Source organism: Chrysoperla carnea, chromosome 3 (assembly GCF_905475395.1).
Source record: "Chrysoperla carnea chromosome 3, inChrCarn1.1, whole genome shotgun sequence".
Lineage (NCBI taxonomy): Eukaryota > Metazoa > Arthropoda > Insecta > Neuroptera > Chrysopidae > Chrysoperla > Chrysoperla carnea.
The window spans coordinates 82658227-82677799 of NC_058339.1; the positions used below are offsets into that span (position 1 = coordinate 82658227).

The 19573-nt window shown below is 29.6% G+C and overlaps 3 protein-coding genes across 4 annotated transcripts; 2 read left to right on the forward strand and 1 right to left on the reverse strand.

Moving 5' to 3' along the window:
• Positions 1–421: 421 nt before the first annotated feature.
• LOC123295140 (CD2 antigen cytoplasmic tail-binding protein 2 homolog) lies at positions 422–2351 on the reverse strand. Of its 2 annotated transcripts, XM_044876372.1 has the most exons (3): positions 2053–2351; positions 1027–1838; positions 422–927 (listed from the first exon to the last, which is right to left on the reverse strand). In XM_044876372.1, the coding sequence occupies exons 1-2, from the start codon at positions 2262–2264 to the stop codon at positions 1034–1036; spliced, it is 1017 nt and encodes a 338-aa protein (XP_044732307.1). In that variant the 5' UTR covers positions 2265–2351; the 3' UTR covers positions 422–927; positions 1027–1033. The 2 variants fall into 2 exon arrangements, with proteins under 2 accessions (XP_044732307.1, XP_044732306.1); XM_044876371.1 differs by lacking the exon at positions 422–927 and having other exon boundaries at positions 989–1838.
• Positions 2352–2511: 160 nt separating this feature from the next.
• Positions 2512–7114, forward strand: LOC123296302 (zinc finger protein 782-like). The gene is made up of 8 exons (XM_044877762.1): positions 2512–2899; positions 3468–3538; positions 3603–3672; positions 4606–4909; positions 5038–5195; positions 5264–5387; positions 6677–6869; positions 6936–7114. The coding sequence occupies exons 1-8, from the start codon at positions 2512–2514 to the stop codon at positions 7110–7112; spliced, it is 1485 nt and encodes a 494-aa protein (XP_044733697.1). The 3' UTR covers positions 7113–7114.
• A 10452-nt stretch (positions 7115–17566) lies between these two features.
• Positions 17567–19160, forward strand: LOC123296714. Its single transcript, XM_044878313.1, has 2 exons — positions 17567–17692; positions 18811–19160. Exons 1-2 carry the CDS (start codon positions 17569–17571, stop codon positions 19146–19148), a joined length of 462 nt encoding a protein of 153 aa, XP_044734248.1. The 5' UTR covers positions 17567–17568; the 3' UTR covers positions 19149–19160.
• The last annotated feature ends 413 nt before the right edge of the window (positions 19161–19573 follow it).

Genomic DNA, 19573 nt, shown 5'->3' on the forward strand with positions numbered 1-19573 from the left:
CGAGACTTCATACCTGCATTCTTTTCGATTATCTTGTAAAAAAATTATGCAAACATTGCCCCTGAAAGTACCGAGGAAATAACTCGTCGAAATTACCAGTGAAAAAAAAATTTTTTTAATTAAGCCCATAAAAACATCTAGCTCATTTGACTAGCTCTATTTCGTAAAAGATTTTAGTCGATATGAATGATTGATGAATACGATTTTGGTATTTTTTGGACTAAAAATTATCTTTTATATCAAGATGCATCAAATTCCGAAAATAAAACTATTCATTTTCTCGATTTTTGCAAAGGAATGAAATTGTTCATTCCCTTAAGCAAATTGTAAAAAATAAAAGGAAAATATTTTGATAAAGGAAATCATTTTCTAGAGTAATTTTAACTCGAAATTAACAATAATCGAGCACCTTGACTTAGATTTCTGAGATATCAACTAAAATCACGCACGGCTTAGCGAGTGGTGAAATTCCAGTCATTTATTCAAACAGTACAAATTTGCATTTTTTTGGATTATGGTAGAACCCAAGAATACATCAATATTTTTCAAAATAACTACGAGTAAAGGTCTTCATAGAGGACTGTAGGCTATATCTCAAAAGCTACTCACCCAATCGCTAAATAAACCCGATTGTTGTATTTTTTTGGCCAAAATTACCCTATACTATGTTTTATCAAATTCTAAACTATGTTTCCAATTTTTATGAAAAGCGGCTTGTAGTGTCTCTGTCTCTTTATAAGCTCATGGAGCAAGACATTTTTTGTAAAAAATTTTTCCCCTCTTCAATAACATTCCATTTTCAGAGTTGTCTGGGAAAGAACTAGAGATGGAAATTATTGCGTGGTATGGGAAATAGCAAATGCGTATGGCAGTGAAAAATGACCTTCACACAAAATGGGACCTAGTAGAAATGGCTGGAGGTATATCCTGAAAAAAGAGGCAAAGTAATTTACGGACAGGTGACGTACTATTACTAAAATGATCATAATTAATCTTTGAGTAAACATTTTCAACTGTTTTTATTACCTAATTTTTAATAATATAATTCAAAATCAATTCTAGATGATGTATAAAATGGACCTTCTTGTCCAATCTTTCTCACCCAAACACCAGTTTTAAAGTAACCTTCTTCTACCCATTGTTGCATTTGTTGAGTAGTATGTGGACCATATACTTCCGTTGCATCTTGTGTCCATTTAAATTCCCAATTCGTTGAATTTGTAGCAGTAGCATCAGCAGAAGATGACGATGTACCTGGTTCATTATTAGAAGTTGATTCACTTAATTTCGATTTTTCTTTTTCTTCAAAATCATCGGCAAACATATCATCAACAGCGTCTTCTTTCATACTCTTTTTACCAATCGATTGAATTTTATTCGTGATTTGTTCAAACGTTTCTTGATAAATATCCATATTTCCTGTCGCTGTTAACAACATGTTAGCAAATTCCGTTAGTTTTGTAACTTCTTCGGAGGGTTTTGGTTCATCAAGACCCGCTTTTTTTCGTTTCCATCGTTCTTGACTTGATATTTTTTGTTGACCACCTAAACGTTTAATAGCTTTTGCAACCGTCTCTTTAGGTTTCAAATATTCAACAATTTTTTTATATAATTCTATTTCACTTGGCTTTTCTGAATCGGATTCACTGTCACTATCTTCACCTAAACCTTTTTCTTCACTGCTTTTTTTGCTTTTATTATCAATTTTTTTAATTCTTTGCCAATCAATACTATCCAACCAATTATCTTGTATTAATTTTTCTTTTTTCCATAGAAAATGCCCCTGAGTATCAAAATGACCTTCTTCCATTTCTTCTTTCATATTAAAAGCCGTATACCTAAAATACATATTAGGGTGAGAATTTAGAATTATCAAATTGGAAGTTTCCTTGATGAAAAAGGAAGCTTTCAAGAAGTTAATTTAATATTAGTTACATCCAGATACTCTACTAGAACAACGTCTAAAGTTTAATGACAAGTAACCTTTCCAAGAGAGTTTTTTCAGATAATGGGCTTACATATTTAATAATGGGAACAAGTGAAATATTATACCTGGTTTCGCCATCCATTTCAGCGACACCATCTTCAGCTCCTTCAATATCATCTTCGTGCATAATATCATATGCATCATTATTGTCATCCTCTTCATCTGAATCTAGTGAATGTTTTTTCTTATCGTCTTGTTTCTTTTGTATTTTCGAACCTTTTTCAATAAGTTCCGATAGATCATCATTATCAAACTCAACAAATTTTCGTTTCGACATAATTACCACTTTTATACAATACTTATTTACAAACCATTTGTTTTATAATGTTTTTAACAATTTTTCATGTACTTGCCTGAAATGCAATAAAATGTCAATACGATAATAATTATGAACTAACCTATCTTTTTTAAAAATACAATTGAAACGATATGCAACACTATATACACTGAAGCAAAGGCTTTAGCATACACCATTGTCAATTTTAAATTGTCAAAGTGACAAATGACAAAAACATAACAAACACATGGATTCCAAAAATATATTTTGCCGTTTATGTGCTGAATTACAGCCCGATTATCATTTATTAAAAATCACGGACGTTAAAGCCGTGAATATGAATTTAGCAAATAAGATTTTACATTGTTATAATGTGAAAATTACCGCTGATGATATCCTACCGAGACATGTTTGTTTGAATTGCTGTGATAAAGTGATTAATGCTTTTGAATTTCATGAATTGGTTCATAAGTCACAAGAATTTCTAGCAAAACAAATTAATGTCGATGTTAATATTATGTATGTGGAAGTAAAACATGAAAAAGTTGATAGTGATGTATGCACAAAAAAAGATTTTCATTTAAATAATGATAATGAGAAATACGAAGATGATTTTTCAATCAATACAAAAACAGGTATTTAGTCTAATTGTTGGGTATAGAGGCTCCCTTGGTCTAGATGGTAGGGACCCATTTACACGGTACACCTTTTATTAGTGATTACATTAATTGTCCACACATAAGATGGAAAATTTATGCTAATCAACCGTAACATAGTGATAATTTGGGAGCGTCCCTTTTGGAATTAGGAAAAAATCATGGGTGTTTACCTATCGAACTTTTTACAGCATTATATGACGATTAAGATAAAAAATCATTTGAATATAGACCGGTTTTAGTTTGAATAGAGGGGTGAAACTCTGATCTGGACGTTACTTACATCAATCAAATTTCTTCCATAGATCCTGCAGTTTAGATCATTTCGCTCATTTCAGACAGACATGGTTTCACTTCTATGTTTAACTAAATTTTAAACTACTCCAGAACAAAAATTTCCTTTTTAAATTTATTACTTTAAAAAAATTTCCGATAAAACTTAACCAGGGGTGTCCTCAGATGATATCATGACTTAGTGACAGATTGGGGTAAATTTCGTAATTTAGTACAAAATATAAATCAGTATAAGATTTTTGTATTTTCATAGAAAATGAATCTGATACAACTGACAACTTAGAAGATGGAAATACTTTTTTGGAAAGTAAAAGTTCATTAGAGGTAAATTTTAAATGGTTTGATTAATACTTTAATGGTAATATAATAATGTATATTTTTTTGTTAGGATTCCCAAAATAGTTTATCACCAAAACAGGATTATGTTTCAGATGGTGATGATAAATGTGAAGTTCAAGGTATAGTTTAATAGGGAGGGAAGATGTATTTAGGGATTATAATTTAATTTAGGGATTAAATTTAATGCTAGGCGCATCCCACAATTATGAGTTAAAAAGTTTTGTACTCTCTGCTTATGAAAATTATATTTTTTTGTAATTTTTATTTAAAAATTGCTACGAATGATGAGAAATTCTGATTAAACCATTCGAATAATGAGTTTTACCGTAGAATAAAATATTGTTCATATTTTGCATTAAGCAAAAGTGAAAACTTAATTTTTTTTTTTAAATTTTAAAAGGGATGCCAAATTTGCCATACAATACCTAAACTGAATAACTTTTCAATAAAAAATAATAATTTGGGTTAAATCGATTTATTTAGAGTTGGACTTTACGTAATAAAGTGTCGTAAATATTTTTTGCAAAGATTGCATGTCTGTAAAAGGATTCGGCTGAGTCATTACCATTTCGCGTTAACCGAAGCCGACGGTATTCAATATCTAATCCTAACAGCTTAAGCGTCACTGCCGAAACTCCAAAAAAACTCGTCTGAAAATCGTAGTATCGATACAGTTTAAGCAGAGCTTTAGCGGAGTTTTATGTGCGCTCCACTTGCTCCACCCTTGGTCCGGCGCTGGTTGCGACACCGTATTGTTGGTGTTCTTACGAAGTATAATAATATCGGAGTTATACATCTCACGGAATAATAGTCCGTCACTTTAAGAAGTTACTGCAAATAAGACTCTGCATTTCCATCGTCAAAACACCGCCTAAACTTCAAATATACTCCGTGAAAACTCTACAAAGGAGTATACTCCTCAGAAACTACGAATTTCATCCGAGTTTTGTGCGGGTAATGGAAATCGATGGTGTAATTTATACATCTTCCCTTCTAAATCAAGTATATAAATCCTTGTTATAAAAATTAACATATTATCTAAAACGTTACAGAAACGAAAAAAGTCAAATGTCGAGAAAAATGGAAATGTATTGAATGTAACATATTTTTACCAACTCATAAACAATATTGTAATCATTACTTACATGTACATAAAAAAGAAGCTGATTATCCTTGTCCTGAGTGTACGAAAAAATATGATAAATATGAAAGTTTTTTAGAACATAGACGAATGCAACATAGTGGACGGAAACTTATATGTAAAATATGTAATAAAATTTGTTATTCATCATTAAAACGACATATGGAAACACATTCATCGTTAACGCCATTCTCTTGCACAGAATGTAATAAATCGTTAGTACTTATTTGAAATAAACGAGAGACTTAAGGAGTAACAGAATTGTGTCATATAAAAGTTTTTAATTTAATTTAATTTATTTTTTGATTCCTTTTGTCTCATATATTCAAAATTTTTTGTTTAGTTTCAAAAGTAAAGAATGTTTACAACGACATCGAAATGTACATTTACCCGAAGGTATTAAGAAAAAAAATACAAAAGTATACTCATGTGAATTATGCCCCAGAACATTTGCAAAAAAAGCAAATTTAAATTATCATAAAGAAAATCATAATCCAGGAGGTAATTGTAAAATAGAGGTTTTCTTTCTAATAATTTTAGTTGTAATATTTCGATAAATTTTATTTTAGAACCAGTTAAAAAATTTGTTTGCGATCAGTGTGGTAATAATTTTAGTCGTAAAGAGAGTTTAACCGTACATATGACAATACATTTGAGTACTGCTGAATTCCGTTGTGATAAATGTCCAAAAGCGTAAGTTTTTAATAAAATAAGAAAAATAAAAATTTTTAATTAACTTTTAAATTTGTATTTTAAAGTAAAAAGAAATCGAATATCGTAAAATGAGGAAAAAAATCAACTTCCGCATGAGGTTGAAGTAGGAACTGATCACTGCCATTTGAATTGTTCGAAGTAGGGTAACTCGAATAATTTTTCACTATTATTACTTAAATATTGCTCTAGAAGCGTATCATATCACCACTGATACCGAATAAATTGGAGATTTCAAAGCGGAGATAAGAAAATAGATTATCGTATGATTAAAATATAGTTAGATCGTGGGACAGAAAGAGTGTTTTATAAAATGATTAATACATACTTGAAACTTCGTGAGTGGCTTCCTTTTGGTGAATCTATCAAACTTCTCTCTACGGCTTTTTTCGAAAATGCTGCGTTCTCAAATGTGCACGATAACGTCATATTTAAGTTATTGGTCTGAAAAAACGCAGCAGGGAATTTTTGTCGGATACTGTGACCACTTGATAACATTAATAATAATTAAACAATAAAATATTTTGTCCGACAAAAATACTGCACCGATGAGCTTGTCTACGCCCTCGAACATGCTGGACTTAAGTATTTTTGCCTTTCAATACATGCATAATTCATTTTTCGTTGAATTCTTTAATAATTATTAATGTTATCAAGTGGTAATAGTGTCCGACAAATTCTATGCTGCGTTTTTTTAGACCAATTAATAGCTTAAATATGATGTTATCGTGATCATTAGAGAACTCGACACTTTCGAAAAACAGTCGTAGAGAAAAGTTTGTAGATTTATTTTGGAGACGTATTAATCATTTTACAAACACCCTTTCTGTCTCACGGTCTAATCTATCAGTTGTTAACACACCATACCCAAGAGCTTTAATTAGGGCTCCGATTTCGAATAAACTGTATGCGGCAAATTTTATTTATTCAACCAGTATCGGCTCGGCAATGTTCGATTTATTATTGTTATCACATCACTAGTACATACTGTTACTGGCATTTTATTTTAAAAAGTAGAAGAAAGGCATCCGCTAAACTCTCATAAGAAATAAAAGGTTTCTTGAAATTCTAGCTTCGGTTTTCTATTGATCCAAAAGTCACGCTAATGCAAAAAGTTTGGTTTCATTAAACTAAACGCATTTAAAAATTTATTACTTTTGTCTGCAATTATTTCTTCTATTAAGTTTTTGGTAGTAGGAGATTTTGTCATGAGTTTAAGAGTTAATTTTTCTACTAAACTAAATAAATAAAATAAATATGAAAATTTTCAGTTTTAAAAATGTATATAGCTTAAATCGTCATAAAAAAAGTCATATAGAAGGGCAGCCATTCAAATGTGATATATGTTTACGAAGGTTTAAATATAAACGTGCGTTAAAGCAACATGGACTAATACATACCAATCAACTACCGTACGAGTGTGAACATTGTCCAAAACGTTTTAGAGAAAAAACTAATTTAAGGGTAAAACAACAAAAATAAATCAAAAGTTGATTAAATTTTTTTAAATGATTTTTTATCTCTTTACAGGTTCATTTACGACAACATACGGGAGAACGACCATATTCATGCCTTGAATGTAATCATAATTTTACAAATAATTCAAATTTTATAAAACATTTAAAAGGACGTCATGGTTTACAAAATGTATCAGTTGCAAATCAATGGCAATATCCTTTTGTTAATAAGACTGACGTACAAAATTAATTCCGCGATAAAATATATAAAACAAGTATATGCATAACAATATAAGAAATGTTTTAATTTATATCCAAATTGCACCCTATGAAACTTTTCCTTTTTCCCTCACAAAATTCATAATTTTCTCTCTTATTTCTGACAATCTTAATTAATATTATACTTAAATGCGAAAGTAAAATTTGGATAGGATAGAGCAAAATTAAATTTTTTGGATTCCGATGACGTCCTAAAGGTAGAAAATTAGCTTATTATAACACTGGCAAATTCGATCCTATCTTATTGGAATTTTTTTTGGAAACTGAAATTATCAACATCATTTTGATTTTGGAGATTAATCAGTTCCTTATGCAAAATACTCCAGTATCATTTAGGAGAGTAATGAGTTCCTTAAAAATATGTTTTGCTCCGAAAAGTAGAAAGCAATCGACACCTTAATTTTGATACTCTATCACTTGAATAAATTAAAAAAGTTTATGAATTAAATGTACCGGCTCTTTAAGGTGAAATGACACGATTATGATTACTCTCCCCAATTTTGCCTTTACTCTTATGTTCATTACTATCAGTATACGAATTTTCATCAAAATCGTTAGCGCCGATCCCGATATATTACCTAAATACTTGCCACCGGCACTATGTACCCTCGTTACAGCCCTGGTTTGAATGCATATTTTTAGACATCTATTGTTAAAATTCGTAATCTTTGCTTTAGATATACTTGTAAACATTCCTGTCGATTGGATTGTTATTTAACTTTTACCACTTCTCCAATAGGTATCATTACTTGTATTAAATATTTTAGCGAGTTTCCAAGATTCGCTAGGTTTTGGAATGGTAATAAATATTTTTTCCGGCAGGTCAGGATAGGTGCTCGTACTAAACTAACCATTGATTTAGTTGGCTAATTATGAAAAAAATACTGTTTAGTTTATGAAATTAAGATGCAAAAATTTCTGATTTGCCCCACAGGTTCAAAAATTCTTGTTTTCTATACACATAGAACATGGGGCCGTTCATAAAATACCTACGCGTACTAAAAGGGGTAGGCAAGATGTGCGACATGATGTGACAAGAGGAAGAGGGATCTAGCTTTCGTGATGTAATATTGATGCAGCGTAACGTAGGGAGGCGTAATTAAGCATGACGTAGTTTATAAACGGCTATTTAGAGATTTCTTGAAATACATATAGTAATGAAAATTTAAAATGAAAATCGATTGAGTTGATACAAATTCGAAAATTGAATGATACAAATTTTATGAATGATACAATTTTATTAAATTACATTCCCTATTTTTTTGACCTTAATCTGTTTTGCTGTTCAGGCATAAAATTTTGTTAAGTTTCCTAAATTCTGTCGCCCTTTAAATTGTGCCGCTAGATTAGGGCAATTAGCTCACTTTCATAATACTAAATTCGGTACTGGTGAAAATTTAATGTAATATTTTGTATAAATTTTATGTAATAATAAAACATTTTGTTTATTCGTTATAATAACAACAATAATAATAAACCCATTTATTTGTACACATGCGTTTTCAGAAAATGAGACATAAATGAATGTTTTGAAACTTGAAAGTTTGAGAATATATCAAGTTTCATGACGTTTAGAAGAATAAGGAGGATCAATGAAAATATAAAAAAAATATATGATAATGTTAGAATCAATATGATCCAAGTAACAGGTATTTATATATGTGAGAAAATAAGTAAAATTTACGAAATTTAAAAAAACCCCGAGAAATTTTTCGGATACGGAACCCTAAACTCGCACTTGAAACGTATTTAAGAACACTCTTCATTAAATTATATTTTTCCTTTGAGCCTTCTCCAAACTTCCAAGCTTCAAAATATTGATGCTACGCACAAAATTTTAGTATAGGTGTTATAAAATCACCTAATTAGTCTATTTCCGATTGTCCGTCCGTCCGTCTGTCTGTGGACACGATAACTCAAAAACGAAAAAAAATATCAAGCTGAAATTTTTACAGCGTACTTAGGGCGTAAAAAGTGAGGTCGAGTTCGTAAATGAGCAACATTGGTCAATTGGGTTTTGGGTCCGTAGGACCCATCTTGTCAACCGTTAGAGGTCGAATAAAAGTTTAAATGTAAAAAATATTCATTATAAAAAAATAACCACCTTGTTTCAAACTTTTGTTTGACAAATTTTTGCGTAACCATCACTGTTTAGCCGTGAAGGAGCAAATTAAGCGTAAATTTTTTTGTATATATTATATGGGAATATTATTTATGTATGTACGACATGTATGCATGTGTAATGTGATAGAGTAATCAACACTGTCTATGCATGGTATTTCAACAGTTAACTCAGTCAATTGTTTGTTTTCACTTGCTTAGATTTAAATAAAAAATTTAAATAAATAGGGACAAGTTTTTATTGTACTAAAAAGTAGAAAATTTTCTTATGGGTCTCTCATACATGACTATTAGCAAAAGCTTGAGGCGCTTCACATCATTATTGATATTTTTAATTGAGCGTGTCCAGCTTTTACTAATAGTCATGATTGATTCATAAGATAAATTATTTTCCACTTTTTAGTATAATAATAGCTTGCTCCTAAAAAGTACTTTTTATTAAAATTTTTTTACTGGTTAATAGCTAGGTGTCTATAAAAATAAATAAAAATCAATTATTTATGAAGTAATACGTTGGGATTTTTTGGAAAAATGATAACAAATAGCACTATAGAATCAGGATGAGTGCCCTTAAGAATTACGTTATTTTCGTGCTTACATTCCAAAATCTATTTCTTCTATCTAATACTTTGACCATTTTTGCATTGGTATAATACCCTCGTAAGTAAATTCAGACTTCGCAATCAAATAAACAATTAAATAAAAATATTTTTACAGCTCAGATATTTTAAAAAACCTATAAATTATTGTTTATTTCAGAGTATTTAGTACTATGATTCAGTTCATATTTTCGAAACTTCTCAGCTGAAGACATGAAGTTTTAGTTTCATTACTAGTCTTTCATATTGAAAGTTGTCTCATTTTCTTTATCAAACAACATAATAATATTTTATTATTGTGAACATTGATAAAAAGACACAAAACATAAACACCGTCAGTTGTTATAATATAAAGTTTACCACACTTAGGTAGGTAGGTAGGTAGGTAGGCAACTTGCACAGCACATCTAATAGTGTGGTGGTGTGTATAACTACTAATAAAATAACAGTTGTGTTTTAAGATAACTTAATATAACAAAAAGGTTCCTTGATTGTTTCAAGGTAAATGTTGACCTAATTTTATATAAACTAAAATTGTTTTGTGTGTTGTTGTTATTGTTGATGCAATAATATTATTTATTACACTATATAGGTACTACCTTTATTATTTATTATAAAAGCTTCTAATTTAATCTTTATTTAACGTAAACTTTAATAATGGACTTGGTATATTTTATAATCATGCAATGAGGTAATTTTTATTGTTTTTGTATATGCTCCTTCATTAATTTACAACGTCCAGTTCGGTCTTATTGTGTGAATTTTTAGTCGACTTAAAAAAAATATCAAGTTAACAATTCTTGAAGATAGTACCTATTTTTTTAAATGTTTGTATAGATAAAGATGTAACAAACATCAACAAATTAAGAATAATGAAATAAACCGCTCGCTTTTCGCTAAAACTTGGTAGATTGTTTCTATTTGATAATCAACATTATTAATTGTTAATTAATGAAATCATCCAAATGAAGTTTACTTAAAAAATTAATAAATATGCAACTTGTATTACATATATGCTATACGCTGTATATGTTATAAAGTGAATGAACGCATACATGCATTTTAATGTTGATTAAAAAGTAAAAACTTTTACTTTTATAAGTTAAATCTCCTACATTACGTTAAAACAAGTAAAAAAATTTAAACAAAACAAGTAAAACCAAACAATTTACTGAGTAAGTTGTTGAAATACCATGTATAGACAATGCTGAATACGCAATCGATATCTTTTTTACGTCATGTAAGTAAAGAAAGATAGTCACTCTCAGATAGCCACAGTCGCGTATGTATAGCCGACAGTGGTGTCATACACACATAACTGATATTCTCATATAATACATACTATACTGTTCGTTAATGTTCTGACCTAATTTTTGCTCTGACCTAATTTGCTCCCTCACGCATAAACAGTGATGTTTACGAAAAAATGCTTCAAACAAAAGTTGTTGTTTATTTAAATTTGTTATAAGGTTTCGATAAAAAACCTGCGAAAAATAATTTTATTTAAAGAATAATGGATTATAATAATAAAAATAAGCTTTTATAGTTTGGACAGTCGCTTCAAAATTGATTAGTAAAGTTTGTCATATACCCATCAGTAAATAATGTCTTAAATTGTCAAACTTACGACTTTATCTGACTTCAAATAATTCAAAGAATATAAAAATTAATGTAAATAAAATAAATAAAACAATTTTCTGGCCGTTTGTAGTTTATTCTTTAAAAATCAATAATATGTATATCTTTTATTTTTGTTTTAAAAAATAAATTTTCTATTTTGTGTACTCGATATATTATTATATTGAAAATTGAAATAAGAAGCATAGAGAAAAAGCAAAGTGGACTTATTGTTACCAACTTGTGTAGTTGACAAAGCTAAAGAATATGTTTTCTTAAAGACATATACAGTAAAAGATAGGAGTACTTATACATATAGTGGACAAATAAGGATACATTATAGTTTGGTATTTTATATATTTTATACACTGATTGACAAATAAAATGGGATTCAATTGAATATAGGTAAATAATAATTGAAATGCTTAAACAAATGTAAAAAAGAAAGGGGGATATTTTAGTTTTTGTTATTGGAGAGTTGTCTCTAAAAATCGACTGAAATCAATACGAGGGATGAAAGGCTGGACCTATTTCTTTATCCCGTACCTACGAAGCTTCTGCCGATATCTAATAAAGTCGTTTAATCGCAAAGTTAAGATCCAAATATATCAATATTGTCCTTTATACTATGATTTATCAAATTCCGAAACAAACATTTTTCTATGATTTTCTAGATTCATTTAAAGGGGGCAGGTACCTGTTAAGAAATTTGCAAAAAACCGTGAAAATTTTGTTGTCTCTGGTTTTGATAAAAGTCATTTTTAACCCCCGAACCAAAAAAAAGGGGTGTTATAAGTTTGACCGCTATGTGTGACTGAGTGTCTGTCTGTCTGTGGCATCATAACGCCTAAACAGATGAACCGATTTTGATTTTTTTGTTTCGTTAGAAATTTAATTTAATTGTAATTTAATAGTAATAGTTTCTGAGAGATTAACCAAAATCGTAAACGAGTTAGTTAGTTGTTTAACGCAGTAGTTAACGAAACAAACTAATTTTAAGAGTGTTATAAAGTTATTAATTAACCAAAAATGCTCATGTAATGCTATCTATATACGCGCTTGCTTAAGATATACGGCAGGAAGTAAATTTTTCAAATTTGATAGCAGCTAGTATAGTAAAACCATTTTCAAAATGTTCAACAATATTATAGTGAAATATAATCATTCACGAATGAGATGATACCCTTCTTCTTTCTGCAGTAACCTAATAGTAGTAAACAGCTTGTAGATATGCTTTATAACAACATACACAGATCATGACTTTGATAGAACTTCGATAAAAGATATAACAAACAATTTCATATAATGTATAAACTGCATGGGAGGATCGTCAAGATCCACCTAAGGGAGCTTTTGAGTTTCCTAGACAAAAAATCGACGTTTTTATTTTTATTTTTATTTTTTGGAGAAACTTTTTATTTATTATTTATAATATCCTGTGATAAGGAGCAGGGTAGCAATTTGAAGATTAAGGCTTGGTTATTTTATGTAGTTAAAAATTTACAAATCAATTATCAAAGTTTCAGGAGGGGGGCACCAGGGTCTTTAATTAATTATTCATGTTAAAGTTAAAGTTTTCATGAATTGATCTTAAGGAGAAATTTCAAAAAACGACATATTTTGAAAGTTTTTGCTAATTTTCACTACTTAAAAAAGAAGACGAATAAAAAAAGATTAAAGCAAGAGCATAGAAAAGAAAAAACCAAGTGTCACTGTTCATGTAGGGATTGTACGAGCAGAGTAGGCTTAGGATTGAATTTATTTTTATCTCATTTTTAACTTTGATGATGAAATAATTTTTAACTTTGATGATGAAATAATTTTTAACTTTGGTGATGAATTTTGTTATAACTTCATGAATTTAGACGAAAAATAAGAATACAATTTTTCGATATCTGCCATGATTTTCGAAGTATAGAAAGCTGAATAATTAAACAAAATTTTCAATTGCCAATGTTTTGAAAATTATGCCAGAAATTGAAAAATTTTATTTTTACTTTTTCGTCTTATATCGACAAGATACAACATCATTGAATCAAAATTGAAAATACATCATTTTTCATTTGTGACTTTTACTGAAAGTTGCTACTCTGCTCTACATCCTTGAAGGTGATATCTCTAACACACTGAAGGTGATAGCTCTAAAAAGAGAATGTGAATCGGTTCCACTCTAGCATCGATTTCTGTGGTCATAGAAAGTTGCTACTCTGCTCTACATCCTTGAAGGTGATATCTCTAACACACTGAAGGTGATAGCTCTAAAAAGAGAATGTGAATCGGTTCCACTCTAGCATCGATTTCTGTGGTCATAGAAAAATAGAAACCATACATAATTTTGTTAATAATATCGATATCCCTGAATGTCTTTGAATGTCAAAATTAATTAGTCAAAATTCAAAAACAAAAAAAATTGCACATTCCTTGTGAAAAAGAAAAAGGGATTTTTTGTTCAGAAAGGTTTTTAAAGGTTCTTTTTATTTCAGGTTTTTGACAGATTTTGATCATTTGGAAAGTGATTTTAGCTATTTGCAACAAGTTTTTTAAAGATTTAAGTCGGCAGGACTAGCAGATTTTTTTGAATCGCGGAACTGTTTTGTAAAACCAGATTTACGAGTGTATTTTAAACACATTCAACAATACAAAAATTCAAAAAGAATGTTCACATCCTACTAACGAGTTCATAATTAAACAAGTAAAGGCCATGTCAGTATTTTAAAGTGACGAAAACGAAAAAAGAAATTATTAATAAGTGGTACTAGGAAGACCTAAACAACTTTACCCTATATAGTTTATGGGTAGAAAAAACAAAGTTGATTGCATTCTAAATATGTGTGTGTACTTGGTTATTTCGTTCGAATAACCCAACCTTTCTTCATAGTAGATACCTATTAAAGTGCATCACATAGTTTTGGAAAATAATTTTAAAATTCTGATTTACATACACGATATTTTTCATTATCGAGATCAATTTATACTTTTTTATAAACAAAAGCTTAAAATAATCTTTCTATATAGGTCTAGTTGGAAGAAAAATTGAAAGTAATATATAAGGACTGTAAAATGGAAGTAATATATACAGGCGAAAAAATTTTTGTCTCGCGTGAAAATTTACAATGTCACGAAAAACGGCAACTTACAACATTCCTCTATTTAATGGTTCTACCCGATGAAAAAATAGAATTCATAGATCATAAGCGGACTCATGTTTTGGTCAAAAGGGGGAGGGGAAATATTGATTTTTGGCTTATAGAAGGCTCATCAGAAATAAAAAAACATCAGAAACAAAGAATACAAGAAAAGGTAATTTTACAATGCAGAACCACACATACTTCTTTTAATTATCCAAAAGCTGCCACTATCTTTTAATATTTTTGAGCATTATTCTGAATAAGCCCCTATTGGCCAGAATCGAAAAGTTTACCAATAACAGTTTCACATTCAATAAAAATTATGAATTTTTATGGAAATATTCGCTAAGATTAACGCTTCTGCTGCTCCGTTAAATTTTCAAAACTTTGTAATAAAACACTAAGTATATTAGTTTCACTAATTAAAATGAAATAATTAAAAACAAAATTGTTACTACCTTTGAGAAATCAATTATGGTGTAAAAATTAAATAATTGATTGTATATCTAAAATCAATTTTAAAATAAATCGGAAAGTCTAAAATAAATCGTTTAGTTCCAATATTAATTAATTGTCTTAATTTTAATATATTTTAACTCATCAAGGTCGTAATAGCAGAATATGCAATAATTTAGCGTGGAAATATTTTAAATTTATATATTTTTTGATAAATGGTCCATGGAGTAGTGACCGAGGATGGGTCAACTCTATTTCGGTATCACAACGGACCCAATGATCTGTGTGTCCTACCTCAGGACAACCACTCTAACCTAACCTAACCTAACCTATCTTTTGATTATATTACTATTAATATGAGTTTTCATACAAAAATTTCATCGTTTTTGTAATATTATTGCATAAAACAAAGTGATAAGAAATATTGTCATACAAATTTGTTTGAAAAATGATAATATAATTAAAATATGTTATAATTATTTTCTTTCACAGCACTAAATTGACTTCTACACGCATTCAATAAAATTAATATTAATACTTAATAAAATTGTAATCCGTCTCTTCGTGAATGAAGTATAGAACCAAATAGTTGTATAGAAAAAAACTATCTAATGTTCGTGACTTTGTACTTTTCAAATCCTTACTTCTTACGAACCCCCAAATGTTTTCCCTTTGTCTATGTTTTTCATCTTTGGTCTATGGCCATATTATAAGGAAAAATAGTCATCAACGTCTTTTATAATCTGCATAGAATCATTCAGTTATTTCTTTTATAAACACAACCACATTTAAAAATAACTCAAATTTAGCAGTTTCCTTGATGCAACTTTCTCCATCGAGTAGGTATAAGTATACGTATATTTTCGACAGACTTATTTCTGTCTGTGCCTGTGTTTATTTATGCACGAAAGAATCTATGTTAATTCTAAGTTTTTAAGAATTTTATGATTCCTACACTTACAAACCCGACAGCAATTAGTACAGTAGAGTCTCATTAATTGAGATTGGACTCAAAGACTCAATAAAATACGGGGGTGTTCCAATTACTGTACTTATTATTTATATATTTGATAAGTGATAATCCCGCCCTTTCATTGGATACCTAACACGGTATCATTAAATAAAAATTTATTTTTACTTCATGACTGTATGTTCGCTGGGGTCGCCAAATTTAATTTAATGTGACGTATAACCAGCGAACGATTAAGACGCTTTCAACGATACCTCATTTGAATGCACATAGCGAAAACAGATTACGGTTTTGTGGTATTAAGGATACATGTTACAATATAATGAAATTATATGTTATGAACGCTATTGAGGATATTGTAAAATTTCCGATCAAATTACCTGAGTGCATTGTTATCAATAGATTCAAATTAAAACTATAGTGTTAATTGTTATAACCAACCTAATTTACATCAGGCAATAATGTATTAGTGACATGTTATTATAATTCGTATAATAATTATATTAAACAGGTGAACGAGTCCCTTGATATAAATTACCAACCAAAACTGTACATTAGGAAAATTATTCTGTTACCAAATACAGGAAAATATTTGGGTTAAGGATCGATTTATTTCGAATGTATATACGTATGGGCAGCCTCAAAACATATCGAAACATTGCCATCTCGCAACGGGCATAAAATTTTAAATTTTATACTTATTAAGGATAGTATAATATAATTACCATAAGATTTTGAAGTCTATTAACCGTCTCCAGATAACTTTAATTAAAGTTCGGATAATTAACATGAAAAGCATTGTATTAGGTTGTGTTTTTAACAAGTTTTTTAATTCTAGAAAAAAATCATGATGCAAAGCTAAAACATTTTATAGTTGAACAGAAACGACTATATAGTTAAAGTATTGTGGTTGAAGAGAAATAATTATATATACAAGTGAAATTTACAAAAGTTAAAAAACCCCTAACAAATTTTGCGGGTATGGGCACCTAAACTCACACGTGAAATACATCTTAGAACACTCTCCATTAAATTACTTTTTTCCTTTAAGTCTTTTCCAAACTGAGCCGATTTTGAAGACCATCGCCACACACACACACGTAGCGATCAATCTTATGATAACATCTCTTTTTTAGTTCGGGGGATAAAAATAATTTTAAACAAGTCATTGTCTACTTTTTTTTGTATGAGAAATTGTTGAGTGGTACAGTATAGATAAAAATTATACATTATTTCACTATAAGCTTATTTACTCTTACCGTGCTTATAATCCAGAACTTTTAAAGAAAATAGCCTTAAACCTTTACGAAAAGTGTTTTGGCTAAAAGTAACAGACTAAACTTATAACTAAATATTTATTTTACATACTTTTTATGGAAAATCTAAATTTTGATCATCCTGTATCAAAAATTTTAATTACACAAATGCTTTTATTGCGATTTCATAGTGATTTTTGATTGTTTTTAGACTTATACAGATTTTTATTTTGTATTTGCACAGATTTAAAAATTGAACTGAACGGTGTGGGCTAAAAAAATGTATTCCTGTGTTGTCACCTGTAGTTTTCTATTTTGCATCACACTTGGAATATCACAAATAGTTCCTTATCGTGATCCGAAACGTTTGTGTGAAATGGGAGATGCTGATTGTTTTAAGAAAGGTTTGTAGAGTTATTGAAACGGGTATGGAATTTCAGAACATATTTTTATACAGTGGGTCCAATTATGTCGGCACCATATGGAAAAAATTTTTATTGTTTGTTTTATGAAAACAAGTAGTTCTTGATAAATAGTTCTGCATGGCCTAGAATGCATAATGAATATTTTGCATTCGTATACGAGTTTTGTGGTAATTGTAAATTTTGCCAAATATTAAAGCACTTTTTTTTTATGAATAGTTGATTCAAATTGAAACCTACAGGATGCACTGATAAAGACATAAATTATCAATTCTAATACAGAGAAAAGTTAGTAAAAATAATACAAATTTTTTTTCATGGGAGATGAATAATATTGGATATCTGATCATATAGTTTTCAATTCGGATCAACTTGTCTTAATAAATATGGTCGATAAAAAAAAATTCATTCTAGACCATGCAAAATTTAATTTTTTGTCAAGAATAATTTTTTTTCAAAGAACACATAATAAAAAAGTTTACCATATTGTGCCGAATTAATTGGATACTCGTATTAATTGGACCCACGGCATTTTATAGCCAGGGCGATAGGTATATTACTGTTATTGTTAGGGTCATATCGGTAAGCATTAATTTTTTACTGATGAATACCTCGCGATTGAAGATGAGCGGGTAATCTGAGAAAATAGACCGAAAATTTTAGAGGCCCGGAGTATTGTTGTAACTACTAGTTGGTAGGGTGGAGTTTGTCGACTATAGAGGAGTAGGTTCGGTTCTGAAGTTTTTAGCCCTCTTGCGTTCAAAAATGAGACATTATTTCAGAAATGTTTTTATCTATTTTTTCTTAAATCCAAATTAGCGGCATTTAAAAATTAGGAGGTTGAAAGATAGAGGAAGCAAATTGGATTAAATTTTATTATCTGATCATTTTCCGTTCTAATATATCGGACACACTCTCGTGAATGGCTCGTTTAAAAATATTTTAAAGGGAAAAAATCAACATAAAAACTGAAAATAGCTTAATTAGCATACTTTCTTAAAAATCCTTTTGTTTATGGAATATTCTAACGGACTTCTAATAACTTAGTTTTACCTGTGAATGAACTTCAATTAAAGAAATATTTTTTTTTTAAATAATAGTGTGTCCAACTCGTGCAAATGAAGTCTACGATCCTTGCTCTGGACATTGTCAACCACAATGTGAAATGGCAGTGAGACCATGTAAATTATTATGCATGCCTGGATGTGCTTGTGCACCAGGCTATTGTCGTCTTGGTCCTTTACACTATGCTAGGTCGAAATGTATAAGTTGGGAAGCCTACAGTGGAGGAAGTAATGATACTACCGCTAATATAACTGCTGGTGCTGATGATGCTGCTGGTGCACCGAAAAATGGAACTTTAAATGGCGATTCTGGAGATGAAAAACCTGTAAATGTCGAACTTGGAGATGTGGGAACCACTTCACCGGAAGAATAATAATTGATAATGTTGGACTGGAATAAATGTCATAAATTAAGAATTAAATAAATTTTAACCCCCGTCATAAAATCAGATCTGATCGTTGTTGAATTGTTTCTTGTAAACTTTACAGAAAATTATTTTACAGCATGAAAAATGATCATCTCAAAATCTTTTGCCAGTATTATTCCATTTATAATAAAAATTCTTAAACGGTATGTTTGATAATTCCTTATCCTCCAAAAGGTAAATATTCCAAACAAAAGTTTTCAGAAATATAATTCAAACAAAAGTTTTTGTGGAAGACAATTTTTGTATGTATTCAATTTATGAAAAAAACATATGGCTTTTAACAACGAACATTCTTCTTATTAAAAGTGATTTTCTTTATGAGTTACGAAGTTGAGTTGGCTTCTAGATGTCCTTGAGTTTTAAAGCTGTAT

Excerpts from the sequence above, each read along its gene's own strand:
- LOC123295140 (XM_044876372.1), bottom strand. The coding sequence starts at position 2,264 with ATGTCGAAACGAAAATTTGTTGAGTTTGATAATGATGATCTATCGGAA. Across the intron at positions 1,839-2,052 it reads GAAATGGATGGCGAAACCAG|GTATACGGCTTTTAATATGA; the intron begins GTATAATATTTC and ends TATGTATTTTAG.
- LOC123296302 (XM_044877762.1), top strand. The coding sequence starts at position 2,512 with ATGGATTCCAAAAATATATTTTGCCGTTTATGTGCTGAATTACAGCCC. Across the intron at positions 3,673-4,605 it reads TGATAAATGTGAAGTTCAAG|AAACGAAAAAAGTCAAATGT; the intron begins GTATAGTTTAAT and ends AAAACGTTACAG. Across the intron at positions 5,388-6,676 it reads TGTGATAAATGTCCAAAAGC|TTTTAAAAATGTATATAGCT; the intron begins GTAAGTTTTTAA and ends GAAAATTTTCAG.
- LOC123296714 (XM_044878313.1), top strand. The coding sequence starts at position 17,569 with ATGTATTCCTGTGTTGTCACCTGTAGTTTTCTATTTTGCATCACACTT. Across the intron at positions 17,693-18,810 it reads TGCTGATTGTTTTAAGAAAG|TGTGTCCAACTCGTGCAAAT; the intron begins GTTTGTAGAGTT and ends TTTAAATAATAG.